Here is a 26,063-nt window from a genome sequence, read left to right as displayed (position 1 = left end):
TCTGTAGCTTTCCTTTTCATTCTTTACACACCTATTTCTGTCACTTTTCATGTGAACAACTGAGTGCAACACTATGAATGCCTTCCAGGAGAGACTGTCTGAAAATATGCGCCGTTATCCTCGTATTTAAATATTGCGTCTCGCTGACAATCAGCTGTTCACTCTGCCTTCGAGAGCGGCTGTTCTGAGTTATGAACACTTTTGCCTTCTGACCTGGTCGGAGAACACGTCTTACGAACCAGTTCTTTTCTTGCATAATTTGGCCCTTAATGCAGCGGAGTGCAGTCAGTCCTTCTCCTAAGATCCCAGATTCCTGCTGGTTTTCACTCTGACCATCTAATCGGGATTAAGGGGATGTCACGTGAATGCTGATAGAATATTTGAAGGTTTTCTTGGTCCCGAGCACCAGGATTGAAGATCCCTGAGAGTGTTTGTGTGTATGTAGCCCAAGAAGTAGGATGATGATTGACAGTCTGTTGTGTTTGTGGACTCTCCTGCCTGCCTGCTATGCTCCCTGAGGAGGTTTGAATCGACGAACACCAGCTAGCGTTGGCAGGGCAGAGCATGGAATGTCACAACTGTTGTCGCCTATGAACTGTTACGCACTGTTTTTTCTGGGCTTTTTTTGCCTCTTGTCCTAGCCCGTCTTGGGAATAAAACGCGTTCTTTTCTTTTAGGGTTTTCAGCCTCTTTTTAGTCTTAGTGCGATGTTGGCGGTAAACATGAAAATCCGCTCTTTTCCTTTCATTTCGGCGAGCTGAAATGGCGCTTACTCGCTCCCCCCCGCCCCCTTCCACCCTCATTAGATTAGCGGCCTGTGAAAGTCTTTTAATTTTGAGCAAGTGCCATTTCTGTATACCAGTGTGCCAGTAATCCCTTCTCTCCAGGGAGATGAGGGGAGAAGGAGTGAGCCGGAGAGATGAGAGTAGTGAAGGGCGGAAAACTTGAGGGATCTTTTAATGTCTGACACTTAATCACCATTGAAGGAAGGGTAAGGGTAACCACCAAGCCCCTTCTCTACACTGTTGGACAACCCGCCTTGCTCGTACTAACAAGACGAGAAAACCAATTCTAATCTTCCCCTGGCCATGCACAGAAATTATTCCCAACAAGTGAGCGCCATTGCTGAATTAAATGGCTTGCCTCCCCCACTCCCACTGGTTGAGTATAGGCATGTATTCTTATGCAAATGACACGCTCTCTTCATCGTCATCTCCCCTCAAAAGCTGGTGGAATCTCCTGACCAGGGGCGTCCAAAGCGAAAGATAAATGGCTGCCTTTTCCTCCCCTCAGAGACCCACTGATCTTTTTTTTTTTGCATAGAAATTCGGAATGGATGTCTGTCTGTGAGGGTAATTGCTCCGTGGTACATTTCTTACTAGTCTGTCCCGCTCCCTTTTCCCACCCTCCATAGCGTCCTTCCCCTGTCCCACTGGGGCTTCCACTGCTGGCAGTCTGGCACCACGTTTCCCTCTTGGGTGTTTCCCAGTTCACTGCTCCTTCCGCCGCGTGTGACTCCAGAGTGGTGGGCTTCTCGTTGCAGTCATTCTTTACCTGTCTGATTAAGTTGAAGGGAAACAACTCATGCCTACCATACACTAGGAGACTTTTAAAAGACTGAAGTCTAACACCCTCTCGCATCTAAAGACAATGTGTCTTAAGTCACAGACTGTAAGGCTTTGCAAAGACTGGGGATCTTTCAGGGTCACTATTTACAAGACTAGATTCCTTTTGGGATGATGTCACATCCTGTTCCTGGTTGAAATTTACAAAAAGAAAAACTGTGGACAGAATTTGCTGCCACCCTTGAAATCCCCGCTGAGTATACTATAGCTAGCTACTGGAGTGTTTGCTATTAACCTACGAGCTATCTGTATGTTTCAGCTGAAGTTTGCTAGCTTCAATCTTATAAAATCGACACGTGTATATATGAGAGAAAGCGAGAGAGCGAACCTATTGGTTGTTGACAATGTTTGTGTCATTGAACTTACGATAACATTAAACTTGTTTGATTTTATCGGAACAGCAAGACGAGAAAAACACTGACTTAACACAGCTTGGACTGAGTTTTATGACCACCTTGCACTAAACGATTGAGATCACGGGGAAACTGTTTTATTGCAACAATAGAAATATGTCTGCAACAGTGAAATCGTTTGAGAAGTTGTTTGGTGTGAGGTTGGTATCAAAGAAAGAACACAGATGTAGGAGGATTTAGCCGATGTCTGTTTTGATGAGTACATTTAATTTTGGTATTTGTATGTATGTAAAACATCCATCCATGCATAACCCTCAATCTGAGCAGCAAGGCTGGGGTTATTAGTTGCTAATGGGATGGGTTGGAAGGGAGAGACGGTTATCTGCTGAGTCTGACCAGCACAGGATATCAGCGAGCCATCTCCTCCTTGGTCCCTGGAGCTCACACATCTATTCATTACTGGGCGTTGGGTCAGATCTCTAGAGAAAGAGAGACAGGGAAATGGTGGGGGGAGGGAAGAAGAAGACTGCATTTAAATTGTCCATCTCCTCCACCAGTTGATGAACACATTGTTTGAAATCCATCCGATGATGGAGGGAAGAAAAGCTTAATATAACAGAACTCTGTGAGCTTGTTTTCCACAATGATCTTCTGACAATTGTTTTTTTGTTTTTGCTTGGTATGCAGTAATTCTGCCAAGTTCAGAGGATTTTTTTTGTTTTAGTTTTAGCTGTCTCCTCTGTGCCTATTTGAATCAATGGTGAAATAAAAACAACCCTGCTTTGCACCTCAGGGCAGAATATCCAGTTCCAAAGGGCATATTTCAGTAGTCTGCAAGGGCCCCGTTGGCTGAAGGTTTCCCTGTTTTCCTGTCTTCTGTGAAGAGCTCATAGCTTCAAAATCATTGGGCTGCCCTCATATCTGCGAGAGATACTCAGTTTGAAGCCGTACCTGCAGAATACAGATGTTTGTTGACAACAAATTTCCACAGCATTCAAATACCGAAACATCTGTTGAAATTATGTCTGCTCTTTATTTCAGTGCCTTGGACTTATGACTGTGTGATGAGGCACTTTGGTGAAAGATCTGATCTGCTGTTGATTTTTGTGTAAAACCTAAATCACAAAAAGATGCTGATGGTCTGCACTTTTTACTAGTGGAAAAAACGGCATGGGCAAAACCAAGGTATTGGCATGTTGGTACCCTTAGGGTCATGCTAGGAAAGTAGTTTGTACGACCACGTTGGAAATCAGAAGTGTTTATAGCTGTTCCAAATGACCACAGTTGAAGGCGGAGGGAAAAGCCGGCCATCGTTTAAATACGGGGATAACGGCGCACATTTTCAGACAGTCTCTCCTGTCAGACATTCATAGTGTTGCATTCAGTTGTTCACATTAAATGTGACAGAAATATTTGCATAACGAACGGAAACAGAGGGGGGTTAAAAGTATTTGACCATCCAACAGTTCAAGCTCTTGGGTATGGAGTATACGGGCAGCATTCAGGGCTTTCCACAAGGATATAGAGTAACCAGCAAGTGGGAAAAAGTAGCCAGGTAGGGGGTTCCCGGGGCATGCAGAAGCCTTTTTCTGTTATATGCGCTAATTTTAATTATTGCAGTTTGCCTACCAGATAGTAACCATGTAGTGAATTATTGTGAAGGAGAATTAGGCTTCTTTACACAGTCTGTAAATTAAGGCTGTGTATTGGCAAGAATCTGGCGATACGATACGTATCATGATACAGGGGTTACGATTCAATACATTGCGATAAACTGCGTTACTGTAAGCAAGGCGATATTGCGGGTTTTTTTTAAGGAAAACTGTCATAGTATAAAGAACACGACACCATATGCAGAAAATCTGAGTTAAAAAAAAGTTTACTTTCTTATGCAATCAGAACAGAGGGATCTGCATTTGCATTTATTACAGTCCCTGTGACATCTAATATCAGAGCACTACTTTGAGAGGGCATATACACTGAGAGGGCGCATCTCTTTTCAAATTAAATTATGTATTGACTGAGTTAATCTTTGCATGTAAACTATTGATTAAAAATTAATACTGTTTTTGAGAATCTTTACAGTATCAGTATTCTTGATATTTTCAATATTTTCTTAAACCCTTACTGTAAATAGCCATTAATATTTAAAACCAGCCTATTCCGGACTGATTTGTAATTAAAAATCATTAGACCTTTTTTATTATTTTTTATTTATTTATTTATTTATTGAAACCTTCACTCTAAGGGTTATCAAGACATGCAATGATGATTAATGTATTGTTTTACTAGAAACATAAATGCACTCTTATTCAACAAAAATAAACAAGGTCCTATGTCTTATCTAGTCTTTAATGGTTTTAAATTAAATTATTTATAAAATAAACCTATTCCAAAAATACATAAATTAGCAAAATGTGAATCACTTGACTCAAATCATGTGGATCTAGTGAATCAACTCAACTTCGAATCCTATTCGTCTTCACTTTCATCTCCACTGATCATATTACTGCAGAAAGTTCCGTTACATCATATTTTATTTGTAAAACATGATTTGGGGGAGCTGACATTAAGTCAAGTGTTCTAGGGCATTTTAAACTGTAAAATTAACATTGTGAGGCTGAGGCACAGCCTACATTTCCCTCATGACCGGTTACTTTGACAACATTGCTATTGCTCTGCTGTAAAAAGCACAATGTAATTAAAAATAGTTCATTCATTAAGCCCATAAATGTCTGTGTGGCGTGTATGGAAAATGCAGCGCTTTCAGTGAACTTTAATGCACAATCGTCAAGTTGCTGCCACCTGTGTTTTTCAAAGTAGCCCGTCTAATGAGGATTTCCCCTGTCTGTGCATTCACTGCGATTCTTAATGTGTTTTGTCATCAGTTATTTTGCTAATATTTGTCAAACACTGAAGAGGACTCTCCGCTCTCTACTCGGCAGGACACAGCGTCTCAGCTGAGCGCGCACACACAGTCATATAGAGCATGTGGGGGCGGGACTCATACAAACAGACAGGCAGGTTTCTCTATCATCATGCTGGCATTGTTTTGAAGCGGAGGCTAGTGGTCGCAAAATGTACAGACGCGCAGCGAATCGCAACTTGTTAATCAAAACCATTTTATTAGAATGTCTGGCCGGCAGCCGGCGCTTACGGAGAGCTCTGAGCTTTACACCTTTTGTGGCGCAATCTTTCATTGATCATCAGTGAGCCTTTATTGAAAAGAAAAATATCTGTTTCCTGCTCTCCATATGATCACAAGACTATTCCTGCCTCATATCCAATACATGAAACTGTTTCAGAATCTAAAATAAAACTCTCGCAGATGAAACTGCTGCCAAGTTTGTGTGACACCAAACACCAAAATGCATTTAGAAATGCAAACAGATCTTGTTCGGTTTAAGGTACTGCACAGTCGTTGACGTGTTCCCTTTTTAAAATGACTCAGCAGGCTGGTTTATTGGTTGAGTGGACGTGGTCGGCTTCAAATTCATTTTTTTTTGTAATCTTCGTTAAACAGCTGTGATTTATAAAACACCAGTTGAAATAGATTAAGTAAATAATGTTATTTGATTGGTGCTGCTGCCGTGCAGCCAACCACTCTTTCTTTTGTTTCCTGCTGCTTGTTTCCTGAAGCCCATTAGTACTACAGTAGTATCTGCTTTTCCCCCCACTTGTCTGCATTGATAAAGTTGCCTGTAGTTTTCAGTGTTAATCTTTATGGCCTGACAAATCTTGACAGTATGAAAACGTAGGATCATATTTGTCTATTACAGGGCCATATTCTTCCAGCAAAATGTCAAGCCATCAGTTATGTGGCTGTCTGACTCTGCACTTGCAATCCTATTTTAAAGATTGTAATAGTGTATTTGCTGTCTTGGATAGCGACAGGAGCGATGACACACAAATATGAATGTGATACAGATTCAGTTCCACAGTGATGTAAGGCCCATAGTATACACACCACAGCCCAGCGGATGCCCCAGGCAAGGATTCAGGAAGGAGAAATGCCACTCGCTCTTTAGAATTTCCAAATGTTATTGACTTGGACAGCCGGGGAGAGTCAAACAGAATTTTGAAATCTCCACACTTTCCCTGTAAACACGGACAAAGAAAGTCCAAAGGCTTTGAAGTGGACAGTGAAGTGTTGGGGTCATGAAGTCCTGGCTATGGCTAAAACTAATTAAGACTTAGAATGCATTATTGCGACAGGAAATATTACTTTCTGGAATGACATTTAAACATCCTGTTAATACCATGAAAGCTGTATTTTCTCTTTAATTAGTCTCAGCAAATGGCATATTCTTACTTTCTGTACTATTTAGGGCTGTCAAAGTTAACACGATAATAACACGCTAACGCAAATTCATTTTAACGGCACTAATTTCTTTAACATATCAACGCAATTGATTTTTGGGAGGTTGTAGCGGGGTCAGTTTTAAAAGTTATGAAAATATTGTCATCACATGAAACTAGAAAACCTAAGGAATCCATTGGTACCAACCATGTCATACTAGCTTGTCGTGAAGGAGGCTAAATAACGCTCCAAACTTACATTAAATTTTGTTGAGGAAAACATACATACATACATTTGCATAAAGGAAACATATTTTCCCACTCCCATGTTGATAAGAGTATTAAATACTTGACAAATCTCCCTTTAAGGTACATTTTGGGCAGATAAAAAATGTGCAATTAATTTGCGATTAATCATGATTAATTATGGACCATTATGCGATTAATCGCGATTAAATATTTTAATCAATTGACAACCGTAGCACTATTTGATCACTTCCAAACAACACTGGAAATACTAAGTTTTTGGGGTGGCTGCGGTCACACAGAGGCCGTGGATGTGTATCAAAGATAATTAGTCAGTGATACTCGTGGTTAACCTTGGCTCAGGATTTGTGGTGCTTTCTCTTTTTCCCCCTTCAAAGATGGTTCTAAACTTCAGTGTGAAACGCAGAGAGTGATGAATAGATAAACCCAGACCAGCTCTTAGGAGAAAAAAGTAGAGGGGGCCGATGGCTTTTGTGCTTGGGGATCAATTTTCCAGGGCTAATCTCCTGCCTGTGAACCACCCTCCGCTTTCCTCTTTTCCTCCTGCTCCATCTCCCTCTCGCGCTCCCTCTGATAGATCTCCATTGACTGGCACAGCGCAGGGACCCGGCCATGCATGCATGCAGCTCCGGCCCATGGGTGCAGTCTCCCTCTCTTCTCTCTCTATCCATCTCTCTTTTCCCTCTCTGCTCAGGAAATATTCATTAATTAGTAATGGAGCTTTTACAGAGCACCACTGGTTCTCTCTCGCTTTCCTTGCAGATAAGGAGGAAGAGGAGGAGGAAGTGGAGGAGAGGAGAAAACCTTCTGGCCAGGCTTGGTAGAATCCCCCTGAGCACAGTCGATCACAAGGCATTAATCTTGCTGTTTAATGACCGACTGCTGCTCTAATTGCTTATACACAGACGAGCAACTTGAGGGGGGGCTCCAATTTTTTCCTTAGCTTTTAATAAATTCCATAACTTTAGTGTTCATTTATATGGACCCCAGAAACACCCATGCGCCATTAAGGTGTATTTTGTTTTGGGATAAGCAGTACTGATCCTGCATTGTGTCTCGACGTTATAGGAAAGGCGTTGTGTGCTTGTGTGTCATAAGGTGTTTCCTTGCTTGTGAGCATTCTTAATAGAGCCACTGTGCACCCTCTTAAGAGCTCTTCTAAAGGTCAGCTCATCCGGGCCTGCTACACAGGAGGCAGAGACATGAAAGTGTCCCAGCCATCAGCTGAGCTCATAAATCGTTGTCTAAATGAGGCCACTCATCTTTCGCCTTGTGCATTGACCACCGGCACACCATGTCCCACCCTCCCACCACATGCGCACTCAGATCTGTCACCAAGCTGAAATTGTGGGTCACAGATTAAAAAAATAAAAAATCTTTCGTGCCTTAAGTGTTCATTATAACCATCTACTGCACTTTAGAACTGCATGGGCACACAAAAACAGTTAAGTGCATTAGGTGAGAATTTAAATAGCTGGTTGCCCTGCAAAAAGCACAGTTACTACAGACAGTTTAGATAATGTTACCGTTAATGTCCTCTTTCACTAGAGCTGACACAATTAGCAGACTATTTCACCAATTAATTGTTTCATTCAAAAAATAACATTAGAACCAAGTGACAAGTGCAACAAAGCAAACAGACATGTTCAGGGATGTGATTGGATAGGGATAGGATTTAAATTTTTTACATGTTTTTTGTAACCCCACTCTGGAGTTGTTATCCGGTCGTTGTGGCAGGTCGATTCCAGAGTAGAGCTGCAACAATTAATTGATTAATCGATTAATCGTCAACCATTAACTTAATCACCGACTATTTTGATAATTGATTAATTGGTTTGAGTAATTTTTTAAGAAAATGTTCTGATTACAGCTTCTAAAATGTGAGTATTTTCTGCTTTCTTTACTCCTCTATGACAGTAAACTGAATATCTTTGATTTTTGGACAAAACAAGACATTTGAGGACTCATCTTGGGCTTTGGGAAACACTGATCGACATCTTTCACGATTTTTTATGGACCAAACAACTAATCGATTAATCGAGAAAATAATCCACAGATTAATTTAATGAAAATAATTGTTAGTTGCATCCCTAGTCCACTCCAGAGACATCTGTCATGGGGATTCCTCCATTAAAATGGCAAAGCCAAGTGCTGTCCATCCCAGACCAGACAGTCACACCTGACCTTGATTTTTGGACTCGTTTGGAAAATATTTTTCTTTAAGATGTTGCATTGGTATTTATAGTGAGTGAGTATCACATTGTTTACATCGGACTTGCATGAACTTGGACTGCAACATTTCTTGTCTCTGTGTCTGTCTGAAGAGGGGAGTGTTGCAGCAGGCGTTGCGTGATGAACGTGAGGTCGTTAGGAACACTTGATGTAAACCAGACGCCTGTTTTAGAGCTGCTCGGCAGCGCTCGAGGGAGAGACTGAGGAGAAACGAGTGACAGAGAGGAGAAGCAGGAGGCACTGGGCAGATGTGATCTTGGCAGAGGAAAGCAGATGGGATCGCCATGGCAGTTGATGTAAAAGTAGGTGTAGGGAGATATTTTTACAGAACAGCAGAAGAGAACTGAAGTAGCACTGAAGGTTTAACTGCAAAATGCAAGCTGGGCTGATGTCTCTCTTGCCATAGTTTTGAGCCCTGCTGCTCTCCTCATTTTCCCCCTGTCTTTCAGTCACACTGACCTGTCTCTTCAGCCAGCAGTTTGGCCTAAATCCTTTCTATTATTTCTTTTTCCTCATAATCTCCCGCCAGTGCCTCAGTGGTCCTGCTTTCTTTTCTTGTTGACTTTTTGCCCTCTTGCCTGCCATGGCTCTCAGGACGGCCAGACCAGCTGCCAAATCACTCAAAGTAGAGAAATTGCTTTATACTGTTGTTGATTCATTTTTATTCCGCAGTTGCTGTTAATTTTTAATGGGAAATTGCCGTTTTCCTTCCTTTTTCCTGCCTCTGCCCTGCTTTTCTGTGTTCTTGATCTTATCCCTCAAGATGTGTGTGCACCTGATGAATTGGTTTGTTGCTCTCAAAATCATCGGGCACGTAGCCCTCTTTGCTTGGCAGCTAGCCTGGGGTTGTTTTTCCCTTGGTTGGATGTAATGTTTTAAAGGCTAGCTGAACACCCTGTGTCTAGTAGAGCTGTGGCATTTGATGGGGGGGGTTCGGGATACCTTTTGAAATTAGAATTGACACTCCTTACATTTTTCCAGCAGATGTTTATAATTGCATCCATGCAACATAACTGGCTGTTTGCTCAGACTCAGGAGAAGCATAAAAGCTCTCTGTATCTTCTAAAACAAGCTTTTCAGACCTGCCAGACTGGCACAGGGCCCATGGCGTCTCTCTTGTTTAAGGAAGGAAATCAATGCAATTTCCAATATTTTGATAACTTTTGAGTCATCTAAATTTAAAATATCTTCATATCTACCTTCACATTACAACAGCAAGCCAAGGATTCACTTAATAATTTAATATGTTTCGATTAACTTGCTTCTGGGCTGGCTCGGGCCTCCCTTGTGCATGCCAAGCTGACACCAAGGGTGGGTCTCACTCACACACCCGGTATTTATTTCGTCTGTGCTCCGGCAGAGACGGCGCACTTGGGGAGATGTTTGCCGGAGACTTGACTGAAAGGAGCTTAAGTGCTGTATGATGTGAGCAGTGGCTGTTAATGAGATTAGAGCAGCATTCAGGCCAGCGCAGAATGTGATTCAGAAAGCAACTCTGATATGGGTGTAACGGTACATTTATTCACCCTGAACAGCTTGGTACAGGACACTCAGTTCAGTGTGTGACTCGTTTTGGTTCGGCGCGTCATATGAACCAAATAATTATAATCCTGTGAGCCTAACACAGTCTAATTACACTCAAACTCTTTGCAGGTGTGGGACAGAAACTCAGAAGTGCAAGTTCTAGTTCGAGTGTTGGCTAAACCGTGCTAGTTTGGCTTCTTTTTTTGCGTTGTTATACAGGCTGGGATAACCAGTGAAAACCATCCAAAATCACTTCCTGTTTAAAGACATCATTGTTTTCCAATAAATTATAGAATGACTGGACAATGAGTAGTACATTGGGCATAAATTGAATGTCCGATAACATTGTCTTCGTTTCTGGAAGTAGCTACATCAAACGTGTTCTCTCATTTGCGACCGCATCACCCGAGTAGATCTGTTACCGAAGCGTAACTCAAAGCATACCTTGGTATGAGTCCTTTTCCCCCCATGGTGTTTAAGCAGCAACTCGCTGAAACCGCAACAATGATTGCAGGAGACACACTGTTACACACAGCGGATATGTTACCACCATCAGTTTCGTAGAAAACATGGTATTGTATGCTCAAAAGTGTACACATAGATCTGTCGCACATAGCTATTGCTTTTTGTTTAATTCCAACATAGACTGTATACAATAAGTGGACGTAGTCACCGTGACGTCATCCATTGGTTTGTGGACTGCTGTTTTGCCCCCTGCTGGCTATTAGAAAGAATGCAAGTTTAAGGCACTTCCGCATTGGCTTCACTTTTCAGACCCGGAGGTTTCCCACTGAAATCCAAATGATTTTTTGACCATTTTTATATGTTTAAGTATGTAAATTTTTACAGCAAAGTGAGAAGAAATGAAATCTTGGTTTTCCCCGCTGGACCGAAAACAAAACCGGGGTACTATTGAACTGTGACTTTGTGTACCGTTACACTCTTGAACCTTGGTATCAAAACTCAATGTGCGGAGGAGCAGAAAGCACCTGAAACCTCCACAACATGAAAGCAGGCAGCAGCAGGTTTCTACTTAACCTCTGTCTCAGTGAGAAAACTCCTGTTTGCATTTTCATGGCCTGCTTACAACCTTTTTGTGATATGATTCCCAGATGTCACTTTAGACATGACTTGCTGTTTTGCATTCCAGGAAACGTGCACTTTCTGTATCAAGGTGTCCAATGTTAACCGGCAGGTCTTTGAAAAATCTCCTTAAAAGTGAATGCATAAGATCCTATTGTTAATTACCTACGTGTTTGATCGGTAACATAATCGCTCACGGCTACATCTGTGTTCATTAGGAAGTTTGTCAGACTGGAATTGCAAGATGTTTCATAATAATTCCGTATGACTGAATTCATTGAGTGTGTTTAGTCAGTGAGATTGTCATTGTGAGACAATGCTCAGAGTTTATGTTGTTCACACAAACAGTGTATAAAAATACTCTCGAACGACGTGTGCAGGAATTGGCGGCATCTAGTGTTTTGGTTGCAAATTGCAACCATCTGAGTACCCCTCCATTCACTCTTCCCTTTCCAAGACTGCGGTAACGTGAGCCGCTGAGTACCGTAAATACACTACTTTAGGAGCAACGGAATTCAGACGCATCTGGTGGTACCACGGTTTAGCGCTCTGCAGCTCACGTTACCACAGTTTCACAAGCATGTCGGAGAACTACAGTGGCCTTCAGGTAACGTAAAAACGTGAAAGGTTCTCTCTAGAGCCAGTCTTTTCGTTTGTCCGTTCTGGGCTACTGTAGAAACATGGCAGAGCAACATGGCGGACTCCATGAAGAGGACCCGCTCCCTATGTTGATATAAACTGCTCATTTTATGCTAACAAAAACACAACAATTCTTAGTTTCAGGTGATTATACACTAACGAAAACAAAGTTATTGATATTATATTCCATTTCTCTTAATAGATCCCTGAAATGTGACACACTGTTCCTTTTAAAAAAAACAAAAAAAAATACTTTTGCCAGTGAGACCTTTTTATGAGTGACCTTTTTTTACTTAAACAAGGCAAAGCTGAAAGAAAGGGTGATATTGGCGATACAGTGTAATGTGACAATATGTTTGGTATGACAGTTGGTGCTCCCATACTTCATCTTGTAAACATTGATGAATGTCCCTATTAGTGACACTGCCATCTGATGCGTAAGGCTGCTTTATGCTCCGCTTCCACCAGAGCCAGCAGCGACATGCCCCATCACTGTAATTGTAAATGGAGTTTTTGTGTTGTCAAGATTGACATTGTTTGCCCTGGAGAGTTCTTACAGGTTTGTAAAAAATGGCACCAAAACTCTCAAAGCCTTCCACTCTTCTCACATTTTTCTGTCTTGTCTCTCTCTTCTTTTTTTCCAGCCGAGGATGATGGGTTATGGGAGAACGGGCTTTCCTACGAGTGTCGCACGCTGCTGTTCAAAGCCATCCACAACTTGTTGGAGCGCTGCCTCATGAACCGCAGCTTCGTTCGCATCGGCAAGTGGTTCGTCAAACCCTACGAGAAGGATGAAAAGCCCATCAACAAGAGGTACGTTGGTACTACTTGTTCTACGAGTTCTTATCCACCTTCATGGCAGCGCTCTGCACATGTACCTGCACTGTGGAAATGTTGGTTTTTTTTTCTTACCATTGCCCTTTTTAGGCACGTTATGTCTCTTGTTGTTAGGTTGTGATGTGGTGTGGTGCAGCTCAGACTGAGCACCGCTCCAACAGACACTGGGTTCACAGTTTTTATGTGGAGGTCAATGTGTAGGCTGTTGAACCCACACTTCCAGGGTTAGGGGTTCTGATCCCACTGGCAACACTTGATACTTGAATATATGTGTTCATATGGAAAGAGGCAGATATTAAATAGCACATATTGTACCAGGGATTTCCTGCTCATTTTCCTCTGATCTCGATTTAAGTATCTTGGGACCTGATATGAGTCCAATGCAATCTTTATTTTATCACATTTGTGTTTTTTCTTTAACCTTAAAGGGGAACCACCTAAATTAAGACTAGGAAAGTTCAATCAATATTTGTGAACATGAGCTTCTCTTTCTCAAAGTAAGTCTCAAACTTCTGATGTCATAGGGTATAAAGTCTGGAGATGCTCCATAGACATTGAATGGGAGACCCATATAATGTTTGTTTTCTTTTTTTTTTTAAATCACTCACCTGCACCTGTTGCTTAAATATATGCAAAATGAGCTTGTTTTTATACCCTAAGCGGCTCAGCTTGCCTGCACATCACCATATTATTAGTTCAGTTGAAACCGCTGGCTGCTGTTTATTTATTTTGTGTGCCCCACAGTTAACTTGCAGGTCACTTGCTTGCAGGTTACTTTGCATTTAGTCTTTTAATGGAGAGCAATTGGGCACTTCTGACAGCTGCTGTACCAAAGGCAAAAAAAAAAAAAAAGGAAACGTACTGTAAATGGATCAGGCTTTATGTAACATTTGCCTGGATATACGTCTGGATTGGCCCCAGGCCCGACCCTGCGGATCAGCTCAGGACTTCCCTGCATTGTGCACTACATTACAGTTGTGATATGAGAGTTTTAAAAAAAGACTGAAAGAGGTGCTGTTGTGCCAGCACTGTCTGTCTCCTATCCCTCCTCTCGCTGCTGTAGTGTTGTTGTGTACAACTGAGACATCCTCCACCTCCTCTGTGCTATCTGCTGAGCTGGATTTCTTGCCCTTGGTGTCTGGGTTTATTGATAAGAGATGGAGACGCGGGTAGTGAGGAGAAAATGACCGTAGCAGTTTTTACCCTGCACTCTCTTCCTACCTCAGCCTGTCTCCACATGTAACACACAGCTATTGTTTGGCAGCTCAAGTTTTTTTAAATTTGGTTTTGAAAAATTATGATTGCAGTGTGAGGTGTGACTGATTCTATTATTGCACGAGTAACACCTACAGGGCAGTGTTGGACGAGGAAGCAGACAGCAGCTTCTAAATTGTGAAAAAAAAGCTCTAGAATCAAAGAGGCATTTGATAGCTTTCATACTCCAGCTCAATTATGTGTGTTCATGTGTGGGCGTGTTATTGTTTTTGCCAGATTCCCCAGTCAGGTGACCACGGGGGCCACGCAGCGACATAATCTTGTGTGTGCACAGACACACGTGTGTGTTTGTTTGCGGGCCAGTTGCTCTGTCCAGGATAGAAATGGCCAGAACTCTGCTATGTGCTGTCAGCTTGTCTTTATCATCGCCCCAATGTGAAGTGGCAGATCAGAGTTGCCAGCTTTAATGTAGACTCTTTCAGGGCCTTGCTTCTGTAGACAATGGCTCTCACCTGTCAGGACAAGTGTGATAGATTTCCACTTAACTGGCAGAATAATAGACAAAAGGTTTAACAAAATAATACTGAAGAACAAGCCACTTCTCTTTTAAGCGATATTCATGGCTTGTTTTTAGCTCTTTACCCAGTACGCTGATCACAGAGGGCCCCAGTCAAGGGAAAGAAAAAAAACAATGGTCTTTTCCTCTGCTCTGGAATTCACAGGCCACCCTCTGTCTGTCTGTGTGTCTGCTTCTCTCTCTCTCTCTCTACTCTCTCCTCTCTCTCCCCTTCCCTTCATCCCCCTCTGCTGTCACGGAGCAAGCTGGGCAGGTTATAAATAGTGGTGCAACCACCCTGAATCTTAGTTGTCGTCAAGGATGTTTTTCCCTCTCCCTTTGGTGTGTTCCGCCGTGCTCCAGCCACGCGGGGATATCGACAAACAAAGCGCCACGAAACTGTGACGGAAATTTACAAGACCCCTTTTGTGTTTTGCTTGATGTCGCGACTGCGCCCAGACCAGCTGGTCTGTCAGCGAAACATTTCCTGAGCTGTTATTGATGTCGAGCTGTGGAATTTGTAATTATTAAATCTCTCGCTTGAGTCATGTTGTTTCTGTGTGACAAAGTGAACAGTGATGGGTCCCGCTCTCTCATGCTTGCATGTGAGCCAGAGCTCCTCTACCTTTTTTATGCATCCTGTCAACATGAAGATGCTCAAGTTTGTCCTACTAGTACTGCCATAGAGAAGTGAGTGTTCACTCCTTAGGGAGACTGCTGGCATGGCAATGCTTTTTATATCAGCGCTCACATCTTACATCATTCTCCGTGACTTGCTGATTCCATAGGGAATGGGATTGAACATTTCCAGGGAATTCCCACTCTCATTGTCCAGTGAAAACTGTATTCAACTCTACATTGTTTTCACGCCCGTCACACTTGGGTGTCTTTCCTTCCACCCTTAATAGAGAAACACACATTAAGCTGATTAGTCGACAGTGTTTGCTATCACCTCGTCAGTCTCCTCAAAGCACCTTGTTCACCTTTCATGGAGAAGTAGGTCAGGCACTGGTTAGTAGTGCCTCTTATTCTAAACCACAAACGGATTTGCAGCAAGGGAAATCAACAATCTTTAAACACATATGTGACAACAAAATGCTCATATACAGTATATATATATCTATATAGATATAGATATATATATCTATATCTATATAGATATATATCTTTAGAGCATAACCTGTAACCTGGTCATAGTAAGACAAACATTTGAATTGGGGAATGCACACAGTTTACTAAGGACTATATGTTATTCCTGTCAGCAGGATGAGTGATATTCATCATTAGATCGCTGGTAGTCAAAAAATTGTATTTCCCAAAGTTTAGAATTTGGACCGAGTGGTTGTTCACGTTCTGGTGGAAAAGACCAACGTTTTGTTTGAGGAGAGAGTCTCAATTAATTAATTAATTGTATAATATATCTATAACATTATAGTAAATTGTAGGGCGGTGCATAGGTAAGAATCTGGCGATACCATGCGTATCATGATACGGGGGTTACGATTGAATATATTGTGATACTGTAAGCAAGGCGATATATTGCGATGTTTAAAATATCTAATTTTAGGAAAACTGTTATAGTATATACAACACACCACCATATGTATAAAATCTGAATAAAAGAATGAAACTTTTTTATACTATCAGAACAGAGGGATCTGCATATGCATTTATCACAGTCCCTGTGACATCCAGCATCATAACACTACTTTCAGAGGGCACATACATTGAGAGGGTGCATCTCTTTGCAAGTGAAACAAAGTACTGAGTGAGTTAATCTTTGCAACTTGTAAACTATTCATTAAAAATCAAATACAGTGTCTTTGAGAATTAATACACTCGCGATACTCGATATTTGTTTTACACCCCTAGTAAATTGAATCTGTCTGGGTTTTGAACTGTTGCTTTAAGACATTTGATGACATCACCTTGGGCTCTAGGTAATTGTGATAGGCATTAATAACAGCTTTCTGATGTTATATAGTCCAAACAATTAATACATTAATTAAATAAGAATAATGGACAGATTAATCAATTATGAAAACAATCCTTAGTAGCAGCCCTAATCGATTGCCAAAATAGTTACAGATTAATTTTCTGTCCAAATCAAATGTGCTTATGGGAAACACTGGCTACCCCTCTGATCATCACACAACTCCTCTGCAACATCCAAAGTCTCCAGTTGGTGGAGGCTGTGGCCAGCTGACAGTGTTCGGAACCTCAACCCCAGACCTCAGCCTGTGTTGAAATGCTTACATCATCTCTGTCTCTCTCTCTCTCGCTCTCTCTCTCTCTCTCTCTCTCTCGCGCTCTCTCTCTCGCGCTCTCTCTCTCTCATAATGATAATGATAACCTCTATTAGTGCCTCCAGTTCCTCCTATTGTCTTGTTTTCATATCAAGAAGTTATTAAGAAATGTCCATATTTTTTCAGACTCCCATTTTTGAGTCTACAAGGAAACAAAATATGTTAAGCTTAAAGTTGAAATGTAATATTGAAAATAATCTAACTATTTTTAATATATGTTATATATATGTTATATGTAATAAATCAGTGCACCTGCATTGGTTGAATCCTTTTTTTAAAAAATAAAAAAAAAATATATATATATATGAACTGCAAATGGCAGCAGTATGTGTTGATGCAGCTGACAGTAATTCTCTTTGTCTGGAGTGCAGGCGGCTCCAAGTTGTGCAGCCTGGTTGTTTCTGTGTGAACCTTGTGCTGCTAGGTAGACTGGCTTCAGGAAACAGAGAGAGCGGGAGAGAGTACAAGGGAAGGAGGGAGGGACGGGGGTGAGGGAACGAGCAAGGGAGAGCTCCTCTCGGTTGTCATGGCAGCAGGGAAATGCACCATGGGATCGTGTGTTTCCAAGGTGAAGCGGGATGCTCGTGCTCTATTGGTCAGCTTAAGGCAGACTAACTCGTTGACTTGCTCCTAATTGGCTGCGTTACCAAAATTCAGAACGACGTTAAATCCAGCCTGCTTTGATGTTTCAATTTGATCAGGACAGACGGGACATCATTTCTATTTTATCTGCTTGATATGCGGTCTGTATTAGGAGACCTATAATGTAGTCCAACTGCGCTGCAATCAGGAGAGTGTTAGATTACTACTCCACTGTATTTAAATATGTGTAGTGGGTTGTGCATTTAGTTGTCCGACTGAAAGCATCACTAACAAATCAAGCTGCTATGAAATGAGGCCAGTGTGCAGCAGCTCATATTACTACAGCGAATGATAATGATTGAATGCAAACCATAGTTATACAATAACACTGCAGAAACACATGCAACATTTTTCTGCATGACTGTGTGTTATGCCGCCGAGCACATTCTTCTTCTATTGTTTTGGCCCGACGTTGGGAGGTGAATGTGTGAGTCCTGGCGCGCTGTGGCAGGCGGAAGCAGAGAGCAGCACTCTGTTAAGTAGGACAGTGCAGGATAAAGGGCCACTGCCTCCAGTCTGGGGCTAAAGCGCTAAATTTATCCCCTCCCTGCTCCCAGCACAACACAAACACACAGGGAGACGGCCACACAAACACGCTCGTCAACAGTCGGCATGCGAGCCGGTCCGCACCGAGGGCAGTCGAGGAGTTGGCACACGATGGGATTATTGGTGTAAGACACAAGAAGTGCAGCCAGACAACACTGCATCTATACCATGTAGTGTGCATGCAGACTAATACTGTTGATATAGGTATACAGGACAACTCATCACCTCTCCTAAGTAGTACCTCGCCCCCGTCACTCGACCCCCTACCCCCTGGTCTTCCCTAGACTTCATCATCATCGTCTCTCTAGCAGCAGGAACTCCAGGGAGACTCGCTGGGCTGTGGGACCATGTGACCCGGCGCTCTGGATATATCATGTTGCTGGAGAGATCCTGTCCACGAGATAAATATGGCTCTTAAAGGGAAAATACCAGCGTTTCTCATTGGTACGGGTCATTTCCTTAATTGCTGCTCAATTATACATTATTAATAGTTCATTTCCCATTGCATGACTTTAGTGTTACAATTTAAAGCGAAGTCTTTTGCATCGCTGACCTTGCAAAGACCCTACAATTTGTATCTATTTGCCAGTATACTTATTTGAACCATATGCCCCCATTTGAACTGTCAGCCTCAAGGCAAAATATAGTATTTATGGTGACTGCATTGGTTGAAAAAATATTCATCCTAACGGTAGAAAAAATATTTAAATTAAAGGGGCTATATGTAAGAATCAGAAATTGCTTGTGAACAGTGACACCTGTGGCTGTTAAGTCAACGACAGTCAGCATCTTGTTGCTCACGCTTGTGTCTGCGCTACATAGACGTGAGCGAGCAACTGTCAAAAGAGTGAGGCATCATGTTGATTAACGTTGGCAACATTAGCCAACTAAAACCACAATATCACTATGTATTTCATATGCTTTGCAGTAATGTTAGCTTAACAAAACAAAGGACCCTCCATGAATCAAAAGCCTGGCTGATGTTGATCTAAGTGTTAACTTTTCCTGCTTCAGCCTCCCGACGGTGGTCAGAAGGCGCAGGGAAGACACCGTAGTTTTGGTCTTCTTGGCCGCCTGGAGTCGATAATGTTACTCGCTCCGGAGTTAACTCCCCGTCACTCCACTCAGCAGCCGGGAAACAAGATGCATTTCTGCACAAACTGCAACTTCCACTGTATATTCAGTTGATATTCTCAAAGCTAAACTCTCTTCTGCTCCACTGTTTGCTCGTTTTCTCACACACTCTCCGCCACTCTCTCTCTCTCTTGCTTCACCACTCACTTCCCACGTGCACACACTCTCTTCACACTGGCACTGCTATTCCACAAAATGACCTACGCCACTCCCACAATACTAGTTTATGCCCGACGTTGGTCACAGTCCTGTTTTACAAGACGGGCTTCACTAGATATAACTTTGATTTGTTTGTGCTTCCGTGGAGTTTGTGTTGGAGTCTGAGTTGTGGTGGGGGCTGGTTGTTTGTTGGCGTTAGAGGACTCCATTTTTAGCCGAACGTTAGCTATGGTTGCACTCTGTTAGCCCTGTAAGCTGAGCTGAAAATAAAGGCACTCGCAATAAAAAAATTATAAAAAAATGTTAATATGTATAAAAACTTGTATACAGTCCCTTTTTAAAAAAAAAAAAAAAAAAAAAATTGGTATCACTCAGTTGACAAGGATGGATATGGCTTTCTATCATAGTGAACAAGGTATAGCATTTCCAAAAGCCAATGTGACATTGGCGTATCTCCTGACACGGTGTGCACAGTGAACAAAACGCTCACAATGTTTCAGGTAGTGTGAAGAAACAAGACACCGTCAGGAAACTCATAGCACCTTTATTATAATATTTTCCCATCAATTTCCGCTCCTGAATGCCTGCCTCATTTCTTCTAATGCCAGCTGGAGGCCCTGAGAGAACAAAGAATTTATCTCTCATTACTAAAGTGAGCAGGCGTCCTCGTCTTTTTATGTGTTGTGCCACTGAGGAAACCCGTGTTGTGTCAGCAGTGGAATTCAAGGGTAGCAGCGGGGACACGTTTCTCCGCTCAGGGAGGGAATCCTGTGTCCTTACGTTTCCTCTGCTCCCTCTCTGTTCTTCACACCCTCCTGTCTCCACGGTCGCCGCATTCCTCCCATTCCTCCCGTCCTCCTATGTGACCGGAGGCTGTGGCAGAGCAGGGGCCAAGCGGAGGTCTGAAGAAGTCGTCATAGTTAATCCGTCAGGCGTCCCTCCCTCTCCCTTTCTCTCTGTCCTATTCTAAGTAACTGTGATTGCTGTGGTGCTGTCTTTAATCCAGAGGTTCAGACAGATGGCCACATTTAAAGCTAATCCCTTATATGGTGTTAGACCTTTCACCTCATCACTGTAGACTACAAGGTGGCTGCATTGTATTTACAGATCTACAGGAGCCTCGCCACAGGGTACGGCGAACGCCAGAGAGACCTTGAAACAGAGTTACTCCAAGCAGATGTGTGCTAGCCAAATTTTGGTTTCAGTTTGGATTCACCGCACTAATAATGTAACTAAAGAGTCCTTAAGACACACTTGAGGGTTGCAGAACACATAATCCTGATTTAGAGCCCAGGATCAGGGGGCTGTAAGTGATCCTGTCTTTATGTTTCTTCTCACTGTTTAGAGACAACACTGTCTGCGCAGCCATCAGTAGAAACAACTCCTAGTGCATCCTCTTTATTCAAAGCTCATTGATTTAACAATTCAGGGATTCATTTTCAGTGATTATAAAAGTGCATTGAGATTGATACCATTGCCATATTTTTTTGTGTGTGTGTAATTTGAAATAATATCTAAGTAGTAGGGAATGTTATGCAGTTTAAGTGGAGAAGTGGAGTGAGGCAAAATGCATTTTAATACCAAGCCGGTTGGAATACAACGTTGTGGTTTCAAACTGCTCAGCTTGAGTTGAGGTCATTGCACACATGTTTTCCAGCTTCATTAATAGAACTAGACATTACAACATAAAATACTGTTAATAGTTTGTTCTGATGTGCTGCTGAATGCGCTGTTTGATTGTAAAGCTGTTGTTGTTACCTCTAACACACACACACACACACACACACTTGTTTTCAAAGCATCAACAAGCAAACTTCCACTGCCATGCACAGAGCACAAAGAACAGTTTATTTTTCCACTAAAGGCAGGCCCTCAGTAAAAGATTTTTCAAATCTTAACAGATGTTGAAGATGTGAGAGACCCCACGCATAACGACATGTTATGTTGTGTGTGTGTGTGTGTGTGTGTGTGTGTGTGTGTGTGTGTGTGTGTGTGTGTGTGTGTGTGTGTGTGTGTGTGTGTGTGTGTGTGTGTGTGTGTGTGTGTGTGTGTGTGTGTGTGTGTGTGTGTGTGTGTGTGTGTGTGTGTGTGTGTGTGTGTGTGTGTGTGTGTGTGTGTGTGTGTGTGTGTGTGTGTGTGTGTGTGTGTGTGTGTGTGTGTGGAGAGCAACGATTTGGCCAAAACAGCACACCACACTCTAACAGATTTCAATCATGAACAACAAGAGTCCAGACTCAAAACAATCTCTCGCCATCAAACGTGAACAATCATGGCGGATGACGGGCAGGAAGAACTAGTGTTGTTAGTTTTTGTACTGAAATTTCACAAAGAGAAAAGAAAAATAATGGATGAAGTCATGGAAACATGTTAAATAAACACAACAAATGGTCCACTATTTCTGAGGTCCATCTTACTACTACCTTATGCTTCGCGTTTTGCATTAGCTCAAGCATTAGCCGCGGCCGCCATGACGGCAGTTGTTGTCGTTCCGCTTCAGTCAGCTTGGTTCCCAATTGGCTGTTGTTCTTTCCCACGTGACTGCATCATCGTCAGGATGGACTTCCGAGCCGATCGGGGGATGTAAAAAACACTTTTAACATACCTCAAACCACAGGAATATCTAGAAAGATAATCTTTAGAACCATCAAAAAGTCAGGGCTTTGCTGATCTTTGTCAGAAGGGGGGGAATCGGCCCCAAAATTGGCACTAAGTTGACACTTAGTTGATTAGTCGCCTTTTTTGCATTGTACTGAGGCCAACACACACATAGCTGATTTACTTAGAAAAACTTGCATAGTCTTATCCACTGGAGCTAATGTTGCCAGAAAGTATAAGGTCAGATACTGAGTTTTATCTCCTCTTAATTTGGCATAAAAACAAATCTGACTACTTAAATCAAGCTTTAAATTTGGGGAGTCAAAATGAACCACATCTGATTCTTGGTCTTTTTCGAGACATTTAATCATCAATTGAGTAAATGTTTACATGCACCGTGAGCTGTTAACCTGATGTTGACGTCTAATTTCACTACACAGAGTCACCACCTCTGGTATTTATTCTGACATTCTGCAAGTTAATTTGTTCAGTAAAACAAAGAGATTATGTCGCCCTGTTAACCTTTCCTCGTTTCTCTGGGATACTGTTAGGAAAACCCAACAATTCAGTTATGGCATTTAGTTTCCGTGTCACAGCTGGTGGTCAATCTTTAAACCACAGTAACTACAGTATAACGTGATTTTCAAAAAGCGCTTCATCTAATTTAAAAGTAAAAGGGTAAAAGTAGGCCTCGCCTTTTGTGGGTTAGCTGCAGAAGCCCAGCTTTAATCCAGGATGAGGCTGACTAATTGGCCATGGCTCTGGGTAATGAACCTTTTATTATTACAACTGCACATTTCATATTACTAAGGGCATGATGGCCTAATGACTCATCGTGAGCACGGCTTAAAATTCCATCTCTGTCACATACTACCATAAGTCACATCACCGACAGGTTTATCGGATGTGTTATGCTACACAGTTAGAGATTGTTTGCAAGTATGTTATGTTCTTTGAGTGCATTATTTTGGCTGTTAAATGCATACCCCACTGCAGTGATACACTAAGTGCCTCTTTCACCAGAAGCAACAGATGTGGCATCACAATCACGATGCAGTTGCAAAGTGGTTATGCGAACCTGTTGATGAGCATAATTACTGAATATATTTTTTCAAAGGTATCTGGCTCAGACAGCGACAGTTGCTTTTTAGCTGACAGCAGGTGTATTAGAGGAACCCCCGGGGTGTGTCTGCATTTGCGTGTGATACATCCTAAACCGGGAGGGAGCTGGAACCTGACTTGTTGCCAGGGTTATGTCAGTATTATCTTTAGCCGGCTGTATCTGCGTTTGGGTATGATAGACTTGCAGAGGATCGGATCTCTCCTCTTTTTATGCACTTGTCGTTCTATCTCTTTGCAAGTTTAATCTGACATATATAAAGAGGCTCACCCCCTTCTCCATTTGTGGCAGAGGGAAATCAATTCAAAGTAATAGAGCTCTGAGTGTGTGTAAGTGAATGTGCGGGCCTCGAGAGTTTTAGTTTAGTGTTTTCTCTAGCGCCTCGTCTCCTGTGTGAACTGTGCGCCACAGCCGGGGCTGGAGCGTCTCACAGGGCTCTCCGTGTGTTTGTGTGCTTGTGTTACTTTGGCAGCAGCCAGTGTTGTTGTTTCCCAGTGGTCAGGTGGCTAGACAGTAGGGAAGATAATATCACCCTGGAAATGTGTCCTCTACTTCATTGCTATTTACCACCGTCATTCTTCTTTTTCCCTCTCTCCTTGCTTATTTGTTACTCCTGAATAAAATGCCACCTCGTTATTTAATGAAAATATGCACCATTCTTATGAATTTGCGCGTTTCTTGTAGGGATGCATGATATATATCGGGCCATATTATTCCAATAGTTAAGGTAAAGCTGATAAATTATTAGCTGATAATACCAAGCCAAATTGCTTTCATTGACTTAACAAGCGCAGCATCTACACACTCCGATACAATAGGTGGCGGTTTGTAAAGTTGGTCTGTAATCCGCCAATAAACATGCATCGAGTATACATAGACATGTCTGATTTGACAGATTACATGTCAAAGCATTTAATTATAATTCTTAGGCAAAATTCTCTATAAAAAAAGTTTAAAAAGTATGTAATCAACATTTGAAGAGTCAGAAGTGTTCTTTTGTTTTTGTTGTTGTTAATAGTAGTGATGTCAGTTAGAGCTATGGGAAAGTACCATCCATCTGTGCTCACTACATTTTAGCCACTCTTACCCCCAAGTTTGCATAATAAACTACAGGTTATGAACTTCTTTTTAAAAATACAAAAATGGGAAATTATCGGTTATCTTATTGGTATCAGCCATGAGAAGCAGGTAATTATCGGTATCGGCTGAAAAAATCCCCATTTTTTTGTCCCATGTCAATTCATAATGTGGCTTTGATTTGCACGGTCTTCAGATATTCTGTTGACAGATGATTATGGCTCATGAATCATTTAAACAATACAGTAGAAACCGCTTATAGTGATCACAGTTACAGTAATCAACCGCTTAATTGGATCAAAAAGCTTGTGACCGAATCATTCCTATACAAATGCTGTTTAAATAATTCACTTATAGTAATCAAGTAGTCCAATTACAGTGTTCATTTTAGGTCTTTTCATAACAACATATGGAACAATTTTTAAAACTACGGTAATTCTATATACATTATATACATTTTTTTTTTTTTACTTTACTCACTTGATACTTTCCCTTGCGGCTCTCGTGGTAACCCGTCTGCATTCCAGCTGGCTACCCGAGGCCGGTGCTGCATGCACATTGAAATCATGACAGGATAAATAGTCATGTTCTGTCTATGAAACGAGATGCAGCAGAGAAACTTGGTGTTTCTCAGGCTACCTTGCAGAAAACAAATGCACACTGGGAAAGCACCTGTGGTTGAAGCCGCCCTCGTCAAGTGGATTGATAATGCCCGGTCACGTAATGCCCCCTTAAAGTGAAACTGATACCTCGGATGAATGGCGCCCGCCTCCCTTCATGCCACCAGCATCCGGAGCTCACCTTCCGGCAAAAGGACTTTTGCAAGGAGCCCCGGCAAAGAGCAGCCGTTCATCTGCATGCACGGCCTGCGCTGCAGTGTCACGGTGCCGGCCGAAAAACGACAAAGCCTCACCCCATGGTGAAAGGAAAAAAATCAGAAGGATTGACAGCCAGTAAATAGCGAAAATGTCTTTTTATTACTTTGCATTAATGTAATAAATATAAAAATGTTGATTAGATGGTAATCTGCACAAGAAATAAAGAGAAACAAAACAATTTGGTTATAATAATCCGCTTATAGTGATCAATTTGACCCGGACAGACATGATCATTATAAGCAGTTTCCACTGTAATGCAAACTCCCTAGTACCACTGCCTCCTTTGATAACTAACCACGGTCTCTGTTATCCCAGTCACTGATAGTCAAAACAATTCATCCTTGTTCACATGGTGGCTGATTGTTATTGTAAGCTTTAATTCCAGAAACATTGTTTGGTAATATTGTGCCAGAAACTGTGTCCCTGCCAGCATGTCCTGTCACTGCTGCGGCACACGACCAGTCAAAACATGTTTACACGCCTCAGATCGTAACAACAAGCTGCTGCACATGGCAAATATCCATGTTCACAACAGATCAGAGGTGACTGGCTGCTGTGTCCAGCCATGCAAAATGGCCAGAGATGGAAGGTAGTAAGGACACTTGCTGCTGCTGCTGCTGGTTCTGTTGTTGTTGTGCTGAGGAAGTGTACGGCAGCTAAACGGAAGCTCAGTTCTTAGAGCGCGGCCAGCCATACCCAACAAACATCTGTGGAATGTTACAGCTCTGCAGCCTCCTTCCTTTTCCCTTCTCTATCTTCATATCTTCCACTAACCGTCCTTTTCACCTCAAACTCCACGGTTTCGATTCAGCTTAAATCAAGTTTCACATTGCCTTTGTAACTGTGTGTGTGTGTGTGTGTGTGTGAGAGAGTGTGCCTATGCATTTATCTGATACTAAGCTAATGGTCAGTTCTGTCATCTTTCACAGTCTTAAATTTCACTGCAACAATATAAAACTCTAACAGAACTGCAGCA

At 42.1% G+C, this 26,063-nt stretch overlaps 1 protein-coding gene across 3 annotated transcripts in view; it reads left to right on the top strand.

The window, feature by feature from the left end:
• med13a (mediator complex subunit 13a) overlaps positions 1–26,063 on the top strand; it is a 94,615-nt gene that overhangs the window by 12,436 nt on the left and 56,116 nt on the right. For all 3 annotated transcript variants that reach the window (XM_037748103.1, XM_037748102.1, XM_037748104.1), the window contains one exon: positions 12,667–12,835. In XM_037748103.1, coding sequence (XP_037604031.1) covers positions 12,667–12,835 — 169 coding nt within the window. The remainder of the gene's footprint in view (positions 1–12,666; positions 12,836–26,063) is intronic.

This window comes from Sebastes umbrosus, chromosome 17, assembly GCF_015220745.1.
Source record: "Sebastes umbrosus isolate fSebUmb1 chromosome 17, fSebUmb1.pri, whole genome shotgun sequence".
Classification (NCBI taxonomy): Eukaryota; Metazoa; Chordata; class Actinopteri; order Perciformes; family Sebastidae; genus Sebastes; species Sebastes umbrosus.
Note: the sequence above shows the minus strand (reverse complement) of the source record. Positions and strands in the feature narration are given on the sequence as shown.